Raw genomic sequence first — 18955 nt, 5'->3', positions numbered from 1 at the left:
TACTAAAACTACCACTGCTTGACAAAGGTATTAACATCAGATCAAGGACCCTGAGAGTTATTGTGATCTTATATTCCAAATTTGTTAGGACAGTTCTATAAGTAACAGCCTATCCCTTTATCACCATAAATACATGTATAACTTAAGATGTTAGGTGTCCAAATTTCTGATTTGGAGAATATAGTCATAATATCTTCTCCCCTCTGTGCAGAAATAGGGTGAGGTTTTAAAATTCAGATTTAAAGAGCAAAAGATCAATGCAACTAGGACAGTTCCTGTCACTAGAGGGCAGAAGCCATTCATGTGATGAAGTAAAGAATAATTCAAGCATTTCTATAAGTGGTTTTGTGGATTTTTAAATGTTTTAGAAAGGTGTCCAAGTAACAGAATAGGATACTTGCTATACTTCTATCTAAACTAAACTTCAATGAAATCTTATTTTTGGCTTAAACTTAGATACAAAATTACATCTAAAATGTTTGGAAAAAAATTTTTTATTTAGACATTTAAAATTTCATTAAGCTAAACATTTTAGGAAATATAAAAGTCATATTAAGTTTACTTACAATTGACATTAGAGTCAGTATATAGTTTTGCAAATTCGATCCATGAGCAGAAACCACTTTAGCATCAGCTGTAACCATAATTTCAACGTATCTTGGATATGATATAAGACGCTTTTTCCTGGAATGTAATTGACTTCTTTCATCTTTCAATGGTACATTTTTTGATGGGTGTCCTAAAACTCTTTCTTTCATTACATTAAGATCTTCATTCATGTTTCTGTAGTAATGAAAGGGTAAACTGGTTTCCTTTATTTGACTTTCTAGGGAGAAAAAAAGAATATAATGTAGAACCATTAAATTGGATGTGACCAAAAATATCGCAAAAAATAGAATAGCCAAAATTATTTAATACTTACATAGCTGTTCCCAACATGAAAATAAAAGGACAAAGAGAAAGTATTATTTAAAATAGTATTGTACAGCATTATCATGAAGATTGCTTTCTATAGTAATAAAAAGTTTGCAAAAGTTCACATTTTCTTAGATTTTACCAACAAGAAATTGGATCTAAGTCATATTTGAAAAGGTAAAATCGTATCTAAGTCATATTTGAAAAGGTATGACTATTCAAAAGTATTTATTAACTACCAAGTAGAAAATAAAAATATCCAGGACTTCTTATGTTTTTCTCAGTATGTAAATTAGGTTTTCAAGTCAACAATGACATTTAATCTCCTTACAGAGTAGTAACATTTTGTAGGGTGAAACTTTATAAAATATAGAACAAAACAAACTTTCTTTACATGTGAAAAGCACCAAGAACAACAGAAAATTAAGCAAAATAACAATATGTGGGTGAATCTATTGAATCCAGAAAGGCAAATGTTGCTATAATTTTTTAAACATTTGATTACATAAAATACCTGATTTATTGTGTTTGCTTATATATAAATACTGCATGAAAAATAATTGATCATTAAAGATTATTACAGTATAGTACTATTCATTAGAGTCCTATGCACTTATGAAACTTACACATTTATGCCTATGCATTTAAATCTTAATTAATTGTCCTAATGGAAAAAAATTCACAGGCTGCACAGGTGCTTGTCCTATTTCTCTCCCCTTCATTTTGTTCCTCTCCTTTCTTCTTTACTTCTTCCTCTTTTTCTTGGCTAATTTTTCTGCCAATTGTTTAGTGGTGGTATTTTCAATAGAAAAGTGGACCAAAGGAGTCAAGTGAGAAGAAATCAAGGTCCTGGATAGTTTATAAACCAAATAATCAATACCAAAGTAATCAATAACCAAGACATGGCTGTACTATAAGAATTAGGTATAAATATAAAAACATATTTCATTATTATTAAAATAATTCATCTTTACGAATGTTATCTTATGGCTGTAAGAAAGAAATGGACCACTTTAGACATTAAGTTTCCACAGATGAATTTTTTTTAATTAATTTAAAAAATTTTATTTGTCTTATTCTTTTTTTTTCTATTTAACTTTTATTTTAGGTTCGGGGTACATGTGCAGGTTTGTCCTGCACATAAACTCATGTCGTGGAAGTTTGGTGCATAGATTACTTAGTTACCCAGGCACTAAGCAATATTTGTTTTTTCTGATCCTCTCCCTCCTCCCACCCTCCACCCTCAAGTAGGCCCAGGTGTCTTTTACTTGTTGTGTCTATGTACTCTTGTCATTTAGCTCCCACATACAAGTGAGAACATGCAGTATTTGGTTTTCCGTTCCTGCATTAGTTTGCTAAGGATAATGGTCTCTAGCTCCATCCATGTTGTTGAAAAGAACATGATCTTATTCTTTTTATGACTACATAATATTCCATGGTATATATGTACCACCATTTTCTTTATCTAGTCTATCACGAATGGGCATTTAGGTTGGTTCCATGTCTTTGTTACTTTAAATAGTGCTGCAGTGAACATACACATGCATGTGTGTTTATAGAATAATTTATATTCCTTTGGGTATATGCCCTATAATGGGACTGCTGGGATGAATGGTAATTCTGTTTTTAGTTCTTTGAGGAATTGCCACACTGCTTTCCACAATGGCTGAGCTAATTTACACTCCCACCAGCAGTGTGTAAGCATTCCTTTTTCTCCACAACCTCACTAGCATCTATTATTTGTTTATTTTTTGGTAATAGCCATTCTGACTGGTGTGAGATGGTATCTCATCATGGTTCTGATGTGCATTTCTCTGATGATTAGTGATGTTGGGCATTTCTTCATATGTTTGTTGGCTACATGTATGTGTTCTTTTGAAAAGTGTCTATGAACTTCTTTTTCTAATTCCTAAAAACATCTCGCTTTTAATAGTGCTATGTTCCTAGGTTTTAAAATTTATCCTAGTGGGAAATTCTGGAAATTTGACAAATTGTGCAGTCCTAAAACTTTTTCCTGCCATTTTCTCCTGAAGTGACTTGCCCACGAAAATATCCTTGATCAATTACTGGACCCTAGAGGAGATCCCAGATATACCTGATATATAGAAATCTCAATCAAGGAAAAGATAAATATTTATGCTTTGATTTATTCGTTAATTTAAAGGAAACATTTATTGCATGCCTAATGCATATCAGGAAACATTTAGATACTGAGGAGCAAATAGCACCTCATAAAGCTTACACTCTAATTGAAAGAGGCAAAAAATAAATTAACAATATAGTAAAGATAAAATTTCAGGTATCTTGAGGTGCTTCAATACCAATTCAACCAAGAGACAAAAAAAATATGATTCTACCTACCAGAATGACTAAAATTACAAAGAGCTTTAATACCTAGTGGTACAATCACTTGAAAAACCTATCTGGCCAATTTTAAATTAGACATGCATTTACCCTATGACCCTGCAGTTCCACTCCTAGGTATTTATCTAAGAGAAGGAAAACATATGTTCACAAGAAAACTGGTATAAGTTCACAGCAAAACAAATATATAGACTGATGAACTACAATAGAGACCCCAGATATAAACCCTTGTGTATATGATCAAATGATTTTTGACAAGAGTGCCAAGACCACTCAATATACAAAGACTAACTCAAAATGAGTTACAAATCTAAACGACCCAAAATATTAAAACTCCTAGAAGAAACCATATAAAGAAAGTGTTTCATAACGTTGGATTTGGCAGTGATTTATTGGATATGACATCAAAAGCACAGGCAACAAAAGCAAAAATAGACAAATGGGACTACATCAAACTTAAAAAATATTATTCAAAGGACACAATCAGTAAAGCAAAAAAGCAGCTTATGGATTAGGAGAAAATATTTACAAACTATGTATCTGATAAGGAATTAATATCTAGAATATTAAAAAAATTCCTACAACTCAACAACAGGAAAACAATCTGATTAAAAATGAATAAAGACTTGCACAAACACTTTCCCAAATACATTATACAAATCATCAACACATACATGAAATGATGTTCAGCACAATTAATCATTAAATAAATGCAAATCAAAACCACAATATCACATCACACTCATAAGAATGGCTACTATTAAACACACACACAGAAACAGAGAGAAAGAGAGAATAACAAATGTTGGCAAGTATGTGGAGAAATTGGAAACCTTATGTACTGTTGGTAGGGTTGTAAAATGGTATAATCACTATGAAAAACAATATGGACCTTCCTTAAGAAATAAAAATAGGCCGGGCGCGGTGGCTCAAGCCTGTAATCCCAGCACTTTGGGAGGCCGAGACGGGCGGATCACGAGGTCAGGAGATCGAGACCATCCTGGCTAACCCAGTGAAACCTCGTCTCTACTAAAAAATACAAAAAAACTAGCCGGGCGCGGTGGCGGGCGCCTGTAGTCCCAGCTACTGGGGAGGCTGAGGCAGGAGAATGGCGTAAACCCAGGAGGCGGAGCTTGCAGTGAGCCAAGATCCGGTCACTGCACTCCAGCCTGGGCGACAGAGCGAGACTCCGTCTCAAAAAAAAAAAAAAAGAAATAAAAATAGAGGCCGGGCGCAGTGGCTCAAGCCTGTAATCCCAGCACTTTGGGAGGCCGAGATGGGCAGATCACAAGGTCAGGAGATCGAGACCATCCTAGCTAACACGGTGAAACCCCGTCTCTACTAAAAAAAATACAAAAAACTAGCCAGGCAAGGTGGCGGGCGCCTATAGTCCCAGCTACTCGGGAGGCTGAGGCAGGAGAATGGCGTGAACCCGAAAGGCGGAGCTTGCAGTGAGCTGAGATCTGGCCACTGCACTCCAGTTTGGGAGACAGAGTGAGACCCCGTCTCAAAAAAAAAAGAAATAAAAATAGAACTACCCTATGATCCGGCAATCCTACTGGGGTAAATATCCAAAAGCAATGAAAGCACGGTCTTGAAGAGCTATTTATACACCCATGTTCTTTGCAGTATTATTTACAATAGCTAAGAAGCAGAAGCAACCCAAATGTCCAAAGACAAAGGAATGACTAAACAAAATGTAGTAGTATACACATACAGTGAAATATTATTCAGTATAAAAAAGGAAGGAAGGCATGTGTGGTGACATGCATCTGTTGTTCCAGGCACTCTGGAGGCTGAGGTGGGAGGATCACTTGAGCCTCCAAGTTTGAGGCTACAGTGAGCTATGATACACCACTGCACTCCAGCTTGGGTAAGAATGAGACTCCACCTCTAAAACAAACAAACAAAAACAACAACAACAACAAAAAGGAAGGACATGCTGTCGCATATGACAACATGAAGAACCTTGAAGTCATTATGCTAAGTGAAATAAGCCAGTTTTTTAAAAATCCTGTATGATATTACTTAAATGAGATACTTAAAATAGTAAAATTCGTTGAAACAAAAAGTATACTGGTGGTTACCAGGGGATAGAGAAAAGGGAAAATGGGGAGTTGTGAATGGATATAGTCTCAGTTTGCAAGAAGAAAAAGTCGTGGAGATCTGTTGCATAACAATGTGAATATACTTAACACTACTGAAGTGTACACGTACAAAGGATTAAGATGGCAAATCTCATGTTACTTTTTTTTTTTTTTTTTGAGGGGGAGTCTCGCTCCATCACCAGGCTGGAGTGCAGTGGTGCAATCTCAGCTCACTGCAACATCTGCTTCTCGGGTTCAAGCAATTCTCCTGCCTCAACCTCCCAAGTAGTTGGGATTACAGGTGCACGCCACCACGCCCAGCTAATTTTTGTATTTTTAGAGAGACAGAGTTTCACCATGTTGATCAGGCTGGTCTCGATATCGTGACCTTGTGATCTGCCTGCCTCGGCCTCCCAAAGTGCTGGGATTATAGGCGTGAGCCACCATGCTCGGCCACCTTTTTTTTTTTTAACCACAATTTTAAAATGTTTCAAAGAATGTTTATAGCACTTTTATTCATAATAACCAAACCTAGAAACAACCCAAATGTCTGTCCACAGGAGAAAACTAGAAAGGACAAGAACTAAGCTTCACAAAGGGTAGAACAGTGGTTGTCAGGAGCTAGGGAGTGAAGGAAATGAGGAGATGCTGGTCAAACACACAAACTTTTAGTTATAGGATGAATAACGTCTGGGAATTGAATGTACAGCATAGTGACTATAATTAATAATACTGTCTTATTTAATGGAAATTTGCTAAGAGAATAGCTTTTATGTGTTGTCACCACACACATCACTCTGTGAGGCGATGATGTGTTAATTAATTTAATTGTGGTAATCATTTCACATGTATACATATATCAATCATCATGATGTATACCTTGAATATATACAGTTTTTATCAATCAATTATACATCAGTAAAGCTGGGGTGGGGGAAGTGATAACAAAGCTTCAGCAAGAGATGCTTTCCTTATCCATACATGGCATCCTATTCTGGGAAAGGCTGACTATGCTAGCTGATGTAGCAGCACTGCATAAGATTTGCAATGTGGGACAACAAGCAGCCCTCACCTCAGAAGAGAAAAACCATCTCCACACTCCTCAAAAGAAAGCATCCCTCTTGTCAAGTAATTTACCACTTGTCTCTAGCAGAAAAAGAAATCCTGTCTTATCTTCTACTGCCTGTTACTATCTCACTGCCTGAAGAATCTCCGAAAGTCTGTCTAGCCTGAGCGCTAAGAAATTATATATCTCACTGGCTAACAATAATAAGTAAAAAATAACACAATTCAATTAAGAAAGCACTATGGTTTGAAGAAATCAGGCTGACAGAGACTAAACTAGAATATAGATGGTTTCAGTGCAAACTAAAATAATGAAAGATTGCCACATTATTCATAATCCTAAATGCCCATCAATGACAGAATAGATAAAGAAAACATGGTATATATACACCATGGAATTCTATGCAGCCATAAAAAAGAATGAGATATCTTTTGGGGGACATGGATGAAGCTGGAGGCCATTATCCTTAACAATCTAATGCAGGAACAGAAAACCAAATACTGCATGTTCTCACTTACAAGTGGGAGCTAAATGATGAAAACTCAAGTTCACAAAGACGGGAACAACAGACACTGGGGCCTACTTGAGAGTGGAGGGTGGGAGGAGGGAGAGGAGCAGAAAAAAAATAACTATTGGGTACCGGGCTTAGTACCTGGGTTATGAAATAATCTGTTCAACGAACGCCTGTGACACAGATTTACCTATATAACAAACTGGCACATGTACCCCAAACCTAAAATAAAAGTTAAGAAATAAAATAAAATAAAATGATGAAAGAAACAGTTTCTATCTGGAATGAGAACACCGAAGGAGATGATCATTAGATCCCAGAAAAAAAGTCTGCAATAAATAGCATAAATTTTTAGAGACTATTATTATTATCATTGAAACATTCAATAACACCACATAAGATAGGTGTTATTGTTTATCTCATTTTACAGATGAGGAATCTACAACATATTGAGCTTAAGAAACTCACATACACATTTGCTAAGTAATGGAAGTAGAAATAAAAACAAATAAAAGGAACAAAACTAAATAGATCATTTATCATGATAAAACTGAACAGGTTGAATTTGTCCATCAAAAAACAAAAACTTTATAGAACTCAGTTAATAAACAAAATCGGCCATATGTTAACTGATCAGTAGCATGGCTGGGATTCAAATCCTGGGGACCTGGTTCAGAGTGTTTTTTTTTTAGTTAAAATTTTTTTTACTATTAAAAAATATTTTGTGAGTACATAGTAGGTATATACATTTATGAGGTACATGAGATATTTTGATAGAGGCATATATTACATAACAACATCAGGGTAAATGGGGCATAAATAATTTCAAGCATTTATCCTTTCCTTGTGTTGCAAATAATCCAATTATACTCTTTTAATTATTTTGAAATGTACAATAAATTATTGCTGACTGTAGTCACCTTGTTGTACTAGACTTTATTCATTCTATCTAACTAGGTATTAAGACCAGCATGCATTAGCTAGTTTCCCTGATGTTCTCCCTCCCCCAACCCTGACATGTCCCAAAGTGTGTTGTTCCCCTCCCTGGGTCCATGTGTTCTCATTGTTTAACTCCCACTTATAAATAGTGAGAACATAAGGTGTTTGGTTTTCTCTTCCTGAGTTAGTTTGCTGAGGATAATGGCTTCCAACTCTACCCATGTTCCTGCAAAGGACATGATCTCGTTCCTTTTTATGGCTGCATAGTAGTCCATGGTGTATATGTACCACATTTTCCCTTTCCAGTCTATCATTGATTGGCATTTGTTGATTCCATGTCTTTGCTATTGGGAATAGTGCTGCAAGGAACATATGTGTACATTTATCCTTGTAATAGAATGACACAAGGACTCTGCTTGACAATGACGTTTAAAGACAAAAGGAAAGAGAATCAAAATTTAACAACAAATACAATGTTATCAATACAGATCTCAGGGGTGTAATTTCATCAGCAATGGAATAAACCATAAAAGAATATTCTACACAACTCTTTGGCAAAGTAATTGAACAATTTAGAAGAAATCTATAATTTCTTACTTGAACACACAACAGTGTTAATAAATCTTGTCACTATAAGTAAGGAAAGTGAGAAAATTAACTCCAACATAGTTTTTAAAATATAGTTAAAAACTAAAATAAAAATATATGCCATATACGGGTATAATAACATCACATAAGAAGAAAGCAAGGAGATGACAAACATGGAATTAAGAATGCTGGTTGCTTCAGGTAAGGGGGGGCAAGTGAACAAAATGGGTGAGGGGAATGAAATTATGTGGTTGCATTTGGGTTGTTATCCAGGTCTTATATTTTGTATTGGGTCATATATTCATCAATATGTATTATATTATTACTAAGTTCTTAGTAAATAGTAATATAGCAAACTGACTGCTATTAAAGCAATATGCTGGCTCTCATCACTATCATATAAAATTGTTTTGGTAATACTAGCTAAAGCAATAAGAAAATAAAATGATATAAACAGTATGAATATTAAGAAGTTTATTGTTCTGATTTTATTTTGTAGATGAAAGGCTTGCATAACTGAAAAACCCAGGAGACAAAATAAGAAACCAATTAAGACAATAATCCTCAATAGAGGAATAGTTGAATAATGGAATGTTATGCAGTTGTTAAATGAATGAATTAGGTCTATAAGTTTTGATATGGAAGGATGTCCAGAATGCATTTTTAAGTAAAAATGTAAATGGTGTGTGTAGTTTAATCCCAGTTTTGTAAAAACAAACTCTTTTCCAAATATGCAAGTACTCATAAAATGTATATAATGAGCCTAAAAGGTATACACCCCAAACATTTAACAATAAGTGAGACAGAAGAGGGAGACAGTAAAACTATTACATGCTTTCTTTAACATCTCAGTGCCCTTTAAATTATTATGATGAGCTTATTTTGTTATTGTAATTTTAAATTTAAATGATTATTTTTTAAAATGCATATATTACTATTTTCTTGGCTAAATATCTAATCTCATTACTTTTTTGTATTTATACCTAAGTGGTGTTACAAATGTTGATACAATTACCTTTCCAAATACCCTACATAAATGGCCACTATTCAAAGCACATTGGCCAGTTCAATTACATCATTTCTATGTAATGTATCCCTTTCTATTTAGGTCTCATTGAGTCAAATGTTAAAATAACGTGTTGTCTTTCATTAATAACAAGTGTATTATGACCCAAAACTAATTTAAACCAAACCAAAATACAAAATCACGCTATCATGCAACAATGATAATCTGCCCACTAGAGCATAAAACACTTGAAAATTACAATCACTGAATATCTCTTATAACAGCATGGTGTATTCTAGAATGCAAGGAGGATGTTAATAAGAATATAAACTACTGGAAAATTAGTGTTAAATAATAATATGATTAGAATCCCATAATTCTACTTGGATGTCCTACTGGCACCTCATATTTAAACATACAAAACTGAATTCATCATTTTCTTCTCCCATACACAGTTTCCCTTTCTATTCATGTGAGAAATAGCCTCCCAATACATATAACTCATATTCAAAACTGAACATTACCATTGGGCTCCTCCTATCCCTCCTTCACCCTTTGTATCTAGTCACCAAGTCTGGCCATTTCTCCTTCAAAATGCTCCTTGTATTGCTTCTCCTGCAGGGTCCTTGCCTCCACATTCATTCAGGTCCTTCTCACCTCAGAACATTATTAGAATAATGAATACAAAATTAGACACAGAGTCTCCCAAACGTTTCTGCCATCTTCAATCTCTTGTCCCTTCCATTCATCCTTCATTTATGTCCAAAAAGATTCATTTTTAGAAACATTCCTTTTATCTCATCCTTATTTAGAAAGAGATATAATGGATCCTCATTGCCCATAAGATACAGTCTAAGCCTCTCCCTACTAGCCCACCCCTAAATATAGCCACCACCACCAAGCTATAAATTCCCTAAAGACTGAGAACACTGTTAGGCAATATGTTCTGCCTTTTGTAAGTGCTCAGTAAATGTTCGTGGAAAAAAAGAAAAAGGATTAGGATGAAGAAAGGAAGGATAATGGGGGAGGGAAATAGAAGAAAGGCAGTGAGAGAGGGAAATGAAGGAAAAGAATATATTGAAGAGCAAGACAAAAGAGTTGATCAGGCCAGATCTTCAGGGTAGGAACAATAATTGTGATGCACAATAGGAACAATTAAAAGACAGATATGTGATCTTCGATTTGCCTAATATTAAGTACAACATTCATTCTGATGTCTGTACACAGGCTAGAATTGATATAATGCTCTATATTTGACCAGATGAGGAAACACATTTTACACTTCTTCACTAGCATGCAACCATCCATTTTTTAAATGAGGACATAAAATGAAATGATGCTTATTCTAGACTTAACATCTCAAACAACTTGCTGAATGTGCAACATATCAAATACCTGGGTGGTCCTTGAGATAAAGTGTGACCATATCAGGTGTATTGTAAAATCTCACATTTTCTTATCATTTAAATTGTTTTCTGGATCTATTATATGTCCTGTGTTGCCACACTATTGCGTTTTCTTATTAATACTACTATCAACAACAATAAAGATACAATACTGAGTGCTTATTACATATCAGGTACTAGTACACTTCATATATGTTATCTCATTTAGCATTAACAAAAACCCTATGATGTAAGTACTATTATTATCCTCATTTTATATATGAGGATAATAATCATAATTTTATATAGGGTGATAATATTTTTATTATATATGAGGAAAGTGAGGAACAGGAAGGTTAAACTGACTACTGTAATATAACTAATAAAATAAAATATCCTCATTTTATATATGAGGATAATAATTTTATGTGAGGATAATAATCATTATAATTTTATATATGAGGTTATTATTATTATATATGAGGAAAGTGGGGAACAGGAAGGTTAAACTGCCTATTGTAATATAACTAATAAAATATAAACCTGAAATATATTTATTTTAAAAATTAGTAGTATTTCATAACACAAAAGTGTATGAAAATCTACAGTCCTCTGTGATTTCTCAATATTATTAGAAATTTCAACCAGTACTTTAGAATTATAGCTTGCAGCTTATAAAATATTTCATAGTACCTTTTTCAAAGAGTTTCACGAGTTAATAACTGGAGCCCTAACTACTAACAATAAATTTGCAGAAGATTATGAACTTACCAGTGGCCAGCTGAAACTTGAAACAAATCATTACACCATCAGTCTTCTTCACATCCCTGAATCACTTACTATTATGGTGCACATTTTAAAACACAGAGACATGTGACACAGATTAGATGAAATTTCAACAGCCACCAACTGAATAAGTGGCATAACAAAGACATGAATTCAGATTTCTCAGTATCAATTATTTCAGCTGAACTCCACATCACATGACTCTTCTAAAAGTTGAATGTGGTAATATATGAAGACTGTTGAGAATGTAGTAACCAGGGTCATGTTGGTAAATGTTGATTCCTAAAAGACTAGCCACTCATATTCACAAAAATATGCATTACAGAGGTCCCTCTTGCATTGTAGAAGCATAGAGCTGAGCCAAGATTTGGATATAAAGGCTTTTGGCTCTATTTAGAATAAAAACCTGAGACAGATCTGATAATGTCCTTTCATCTAGTGGCCTTAAAGGAAAAAAGAAGGCACTAGAAACCTCCAAATTACCCCCATTAATCCTACAGATAGCAAAAAATCCTACCTCCTCCCACTATGTGTGCTAACAGGACAATGGAGCACACTGGTCAAGCATCACAGAGTAAATATTTTTTATTCTTCCGCATTCTCAAAAAACCAACCCATGAGACTTGTTCTAAAGAAGTGTAAGACACACTTCCCTTAAAAGCTGCATCAAAGATTCCTGCATACATCAGAAACTGAAAACAGGTACACGTTAATTTCACAAACTCAAAGCCTTTAAGATTTTTTTTTAATGGAAAGGAACATGCACACCTACTGTCTCTTTCCAGCTTTTGGCATCGTAACCTCTACACTTTAAGAGCATTAAAACAAGGGGAACATTTGTACAGCCCTCCGCGTTTTGTTTTTTTTGTTTTTTTTTTTTTCTTTGCTGCATTGACCAGGCTGGTCTCGAAATCCTGGGCTCAAGAAATCTTCCCACCTCAGCCTCCCAAAGCTCTGGTATTAAAGGCATGAGCCCCCATGCCTGGCCTCACCCTTTTCATTTTAAAAAATGCTTTCCTGGCCAGGCGCGGTGGCTCATGCCTGTAATCCCAGCACTTTGGGAGGCCAAAGCAGGCAGATCAAGAGGTCAGAAGATAGAGACCATGCTTACCAACATGGGAAACTTCATCTCTACTAAAATTACAAAAATTAGCTGGGTGGGGGGTACATGCCTATAATCCCAGTTACTCAGGAGGCTGAGGCAGGAGAACAGCTTGAACCAGGGAGGCAGAGGTTGCAATGAGCCAAGATCTTGCTGCTGCACTCCAGCCTGGAGACAGAATGAGACTCTATCTCAAAGAAAAAAAAAAAAAAAAAAAAGCTTTTTCCACATCTTCAAATGCGATTTACCAGAAATTCTAAGTAACGAAGTTGGACTAAAATAAACCAATGGATCCTAATATCAGAATTTAGATGGATGATTATATATATAACAATACGATATTCCAAACTCTTCCTCTATTATTTCTTGAAAAGATTCGCTTTTGAAAATCTTTTAATCAGTGAATTAAATATATACTCTAGCATTTGAACATGTAAATGAAATGTATCATTTTGTTCTTCAAAGAAAAACCATGTGTTCAGAATTCATGCTGAATATTGATATCTACTAAGTGACTCTTGCAAATGTGTGAGGCTGCTGAAATTAGAATATGGCATAACGCTATTAAAATTGACAGTAATACATGATTCTACTACATTAATCTTATCTTCCTATTTTCAGATGAGCCTTCATGGCACTCCATTTCCAAGCCATCTCCACTGACTATGATTTAACAGCATACAACAAATAACTCCCTTTTGCTTTTCAAATTTTTATACGGCTTGTTTCTGAGCTAGATCAACCACAGTCTCTAACTATCTGCTCCATGTGTGTAAAATCATTCTAGAAATAATTTGAGATAATTTTAAGTACTAAGAATTCTAAAATACTTCCCAAAATACAAAGGTAATTCAAAGTAACCATTTATAATTTTTAACTTCTCTATTTACTCCATCAATTCAAGTATTGATATAATACTATTTTCAACACCATTTTCAAATAACTTGATGAAATATTAGTATGAACTTTTCCTTTTATGTTATTAACTCTGTAATTTATGATGGATATTTGTTAAAAAGTCATAATTCAGATATCCAGGATATAAGCTAAGTTTATACTTTAACTCATTCTTTATTCTAATGCTACTCTTGCAAATTTTTTTATTACTCTACATTTACTCCTCCTGGCTCTGTAATTTCTGAAAGAGCTTTTGACTGAAAACAACAGAATTATCATATGAAATGTCCATCTAACCTTTTATATTTTCTTAAAAGATTTTGTAAAATAAGAAACATTAAAGATATTTTCCAAAGTAAATCTAATGTTGAAAAACTTAGAGATGTAATTAAAAGATGGTCACTAAATGAATACTAAATGTTAGAAACAAAAATTCTATGTGATACATTAATAGTACTTAATATGTTTATTATGGAATCAATTTTATTCACATGGTTTTTATCAGCTGTTACTAACCCATTCACTATTTTTAGATGTTGACAAAACTAGGAACAAATCAAACTTTAAAATTATTTATAGATTGAACACTTATTTTCAAGCAGGTATTTTATTTTACGCTACATCCCAGAATTTAATAATTCACCATTTTTCAAATGAATGTTTTGTCGATCTTATTTAACACCAAGAAAAATCTAGTATCTGGATACAGCTGAATATGTACAAAAGAAGTTGCAGACAGACAGGTCAGAGTGGGGAGGGAGGTTCTCCCCCTCTCCCCCCACCCCGCCCCACTGCCCCACCGTCTTCAGTTTTCTGGCTCTCTTTCAAGGGAGAAAACATTAGTCCTGAGGTCCAGTAGTCTGAAATGCTCTCCACACGAAACAGTATATTTGTTTCCTGTCCTGGTGATGGGTCCAACTCACTCCAACATATGATCTTTACAAAGTACTGAACATATGCTAGGGCCAGCCAAAAACATGAACCATCCTCCTTTTGCAGTTTTCCCTTGCATTTATACTCTGTGAATGCAGCCCAGTCAGACGTGTCAATGTCTTTAAAAATAGGGCTGCTTCTGAATAGCGCAATTCTGAATCAGATTCTAATTGCAGATAATTAGAATTATTGCTTCCTTTTCATAAGCAAAGCATCATGTGGCTAAGCAGTTCTCTACTAGAGCCAAAGATTCAAATTGACTTCACTAAGCATTTACAATTAAGTGTTTGCTAGACCAAAGGAAAACTATAAAAGGAACTACATGCTGATTAGTGATCTAATATTTTAGATAGAAAAAGTTGTATATCTTGCTCTCTATAAATCTATTTATTTTTGCTTATCTTCTTTACCTGGTGAGTAAATCTAAATGAGTATCAACTTATAAAATAAAAATGATGTCCTCACAGAGTTTATATCCTATGGTCCATTATTTTAATCATTCTCTTCAATAGGCTCTCATCTTCCTTGCTCTTCTTCTATCCAACACAAGAAAATTACAAACTAAATTTACTCTTGAACATAGATGAAAAATTCTAAAGATAACATTATCAAACCAAGACCGGCAAAAATATAAGGTAGATGTGACATTTGAGAATCAATTAATCAAATTCATCACATTAACTTAATAAAAGGAAATATATATATTTATATATCTATATAATCATCTTGGTACATGCAGGGAAAACACTTGATAAAATTCAACATCCATTCATAATAAAAATTCTTAGTAAACTAGAAATTTAGGAGAACTTCCCTAATCAGATAAAGAGTACCTAAGAAAAACCTACAACAAACATTGTATGTATTAGAAAAGGTTGAAAGCTTTCGTTCTAAAACTTGCAGTGAGGCAAGGATTTTCATTACTGCTATTTCTAAGGACAGTTCTAGAAAATCTAGCCAATGTAACAAAACAAGAAAAATAAAATATTGAAAGATTGGAAAGGAAGAAATAAACTGCCTACATGATTATCAAGGTACAGAATCCAAAAGAATCAACAAATAAACCACTAGAGTACATAAATGTAGCAAGGTTGCTGAATATAAGGCCAATATTTTTAAATGCCTACATTTTTATATAGAATAAACATAGCAATTAGAAAATAAAATTTTTTAAATGATATCATTTACAATACTGTCAAAAAGAATAATCTGACAACTCTCTTACTCTCAGCCCTCACCTACAACTTACCTGTCAGCTTGACCATTAAAATATATACAATATCTGGACACCTCTCACTGTCTTCACATTTACCACCCTAATTCAGCACCTCACCACTTCTCAACACAATTATTGCAGTATACTGCAGTACCTCCTATTGGTTTCCTTGCTTTTGCTTGTTCCCCTAGTTTTTTTTCCCACATCATCCGAGTGATCTCTTTACAATGTGGACTGATTATATCATTACTATGCTCCATATCTGACAGTGGCTTCCATTGCTAAAGTTATAGCCAAATTCAGTACTGTGACTTAAAATGTCTTAACTGTAGAGATGGATTCACCATGAACCTAAAAAGGCTTAAACTTTTGGTCTCTAGAAATTATGTATTCATAATTTTCTATTAAAGAGCACTCCAACTGTCTAATCTTTAGGATCCCACAACCTGGAGCCACCCATAACTACATGATCAGGCCTCCTACTACCATTCTTTCTACTGATTTCCTACAACCCTCTTTCCTCCCTCACTGCACTTGCACAGGATAGTCCTGCAACAGTGAGGAAGGTATTCAGTAAATATTTTATGAATCAATGAACAAAGTTTTTTAAAAAAAACCATGCTAGGGCAAGGGTGACACCTCATCTTGCAGAGTTCTTATGTGGGACAAGAAAAGGAGTCGCCTCTTAGCAATCAACTTTTTTCTTCACTTATTCAATGTCCAACTCCACTCTCATATTCTAACAAGGAGCAGGAAAAACCTGTATGTGTCTTATCACTGCGCTCTTCTGGTTTTCCTTCTCATTACTTCTCCTGGTACATCCCTACCCCATGGTAAGAAACTTTTTATTTATTCACTCTATGCTACATTTTTTTCTTTTCAGCTGAATGCTATGCACTGATTCCTCCAGGGTTAGTAGTCAGTATACAAAAGAGACAGATAACGAATTCAGAAATTTATCTTATTTGCTGTTGTACAATCAGATTTTGAAAGTCATAACCTTAATATCACCTTGGTCTTTCTACTTGCAGCCTTCCCATCTCCCAAATAAAAAATCTGAAGAGTGGTCATCAAATAATCCCAGTTTGATAGAATATACACAAAATTATTAAATGCCATGGCAAAAAAGAAATGATTTAACAAAAAACTGGGCAGTTTTGCACTATTTCTAGTTCTTGTTCTTTTACCACAGTCTGTATTATATTTGCTAATACCTCAGTTAAAATTTTTTTAAATGTAAAAAATAAATTAGGCACCAAAAAAAAGGCTTCTTTTGGAGGGTGTAGGTGAAGAGAGAGGTGAAAGAGAGAGAATGGCTTCAGCCTTAACTGTGTTGAATCTACACTGTCACTGGTACATCTAAGAAAACATGCATGACCTGAGTTTTGGTCTAAAAACAAGCACTTAAGTTAAAAGTTTTAACATCATGTATCATTTAAATTCGTAGTTAAAATTAAGAAAGCAGAAAAAATACATGATCTATATTAAAAGATAGTCTAAAATGGTGGTCCAAGAAGAGCACTTTAAAAAAATGCTTAACTTAGAAGATGGGAAACCAATGACAACCAGGAAGGGAAGTGGGAGGAAAGAAAGAAAGAAAAGAAGCAAAGTTGAAAGCAAAGTGTGCCAGTTAAGCCAAAGACGTAAGAAAATGCAGTTAGGATAAGCTGATGGATTGTGTGACAGGTTCCCCAAAACTGTAACAGTAAGACCAAGACAGATTAATGCTTTTGGCAGGTAGAAAGTCATAAGTGATCTTTGAAAGAGTAGTTCCAGTAAAAGGTTGGAAAGGAGAATAATATCTCTATAGTTATCTCTACATAGGTTTAGAAGCTTAAGCTGACTCTTTAAAACATTATTAACATGTTATAGTACACAATAATGGGCATGGTCATGGCCATATTTAAAATCCTCTGTCCCTACATTAATTAATGGCACCTTCTTCTCTGCTCACAAATTTATAAAATGTTATAAATAGTAGGGATTTCAAAAATCAAGTAAGTTTGCAAAATGATGGCTAATGAAATTCAGCTCTCATGTTTCTTTTTGTTTTTTTCCACTTTAAAAAAAAATCTAGATTTTCATCTTCTTTGTAAAGTACAAATGATCTGGTAATACTGGTCTCACATTCCCAAAGCATCTTTTGCAAGAAGCACGTATATTCCAGTGCCCAATGGACAGTTCAGTTCCTTCACGACACCTCACCTTACTCCTTTCTGGTAACTGCCTGATCCCTTTAGCTGTAAAGTTAGAAAGTTAATAAGGTAAAAACCCACAAGTTTCCCATTTAATTGAATAGGAAACCAATTAAATTCATTAACTATTCATTATCTACTTTGAGTAAGACCCAGAGATCTTTAGGTCTCAAAGCCAGTTAGTAGCATAGCCAGAACTCGCTTAACTAAGCAAACTCTGGCCTCTGCCGAAACTAAAAACATTGGACTTCCTCCAGACCAACGTTGATTAAATTATTATATTTAAAGTAAGGGGAAATAATCTGTACATAATTTTATTAAAAAGGCAGTTCTCATGCATTCACAAAAATATTTTCCAAATAGCTTACTCACAAAAAATAATATAAACGTCTCTTCAAAGTTGATAAAAATGTTTTCAGGAAATTATCTTCAATTTACTTCTTTATGTAAACAAAGGATTTAATTATCTTAAATCCTTTGTTGATAAGGTGGCTTTTTTCTTTAATTCAGTCTCCCCACCTTCAGTCTCTTATCATTCAAAGCCAAAATTACATATTTTTTAAAAGCTGCCATAGCAACTAATACAACTATTTTTTAAAGCAAATTATATAATATCTGTTTTAAAATATTTTTGATAATATCTCTGCTTTAATTTTTTTGTTGTTTCCCCAATGCCTATGGGATAAGCAACAAAATCCTTAGAGTTCTTTCATAACTAGTCTCTGTGCACCTTGCCAGCCTCCCCAGACTACACACACACCTGCACCTTACTCTCCTGATATAGTAAATGGGTTGCTCTTTTCTACACGCAGCAGGACTTAGAAGATACAAATGCCACATTCCCTCTTGGCTAGAGCCCTGTTCTAACCAATCTTTATAAATTTTGTAACATTAGGTACTCAAAGACTGTAAGAATAAATAAATTTAGAAAACTTTCAGGAAAAGCACAGAAATTTAAAGCTGAC

At 34.2% G+C, this 18955-nt stretch overlaps 1 protein-coding gene across 1 annotated transcript in view; it reads right to left on the bottom strand.

Annotated features, from left to right (window-relative positions):
- ADAMTS20 (ADAM metallopeptidase with thrombospondin type 1 motif 20) overlaps positions 1-18955 on the bottom strand; it is a 217504-nt gene that overhangs the window by 168849 nt on the left and 29700 nt on the right. The window contains exon 4 of the mRNA XM_033222369.1: positions 567-826. Within this exon, the coding sequence (XP_033078260.1) occupies positions 567-826 (260 nt within the window). The remainder of the gene's footprint in view (positions 1-566; positions 827-18955) is intronic.

The sequence above is a fragment of the Trachypithecus francoisi genome, unplaced genomic scaffold, assembly GCF_009764315.1.
Source record: "Trachypithecus francoisi isolate TF-2019V2 unplaced genomic scaffold, Tfra_2.0 Lachesis_group11, whole genome shotgun sequence".
NCBI lineage: Eukaryota > Metazoa > Chordata > Mammalia > Primates > Cercopithecidae > Trachypithecus > Trachypithecus francoisi.
Note: the sequence above shows the minus strand (reverse complement) of the source record. Positions and strands in the feature narration are given on the sequence as shown.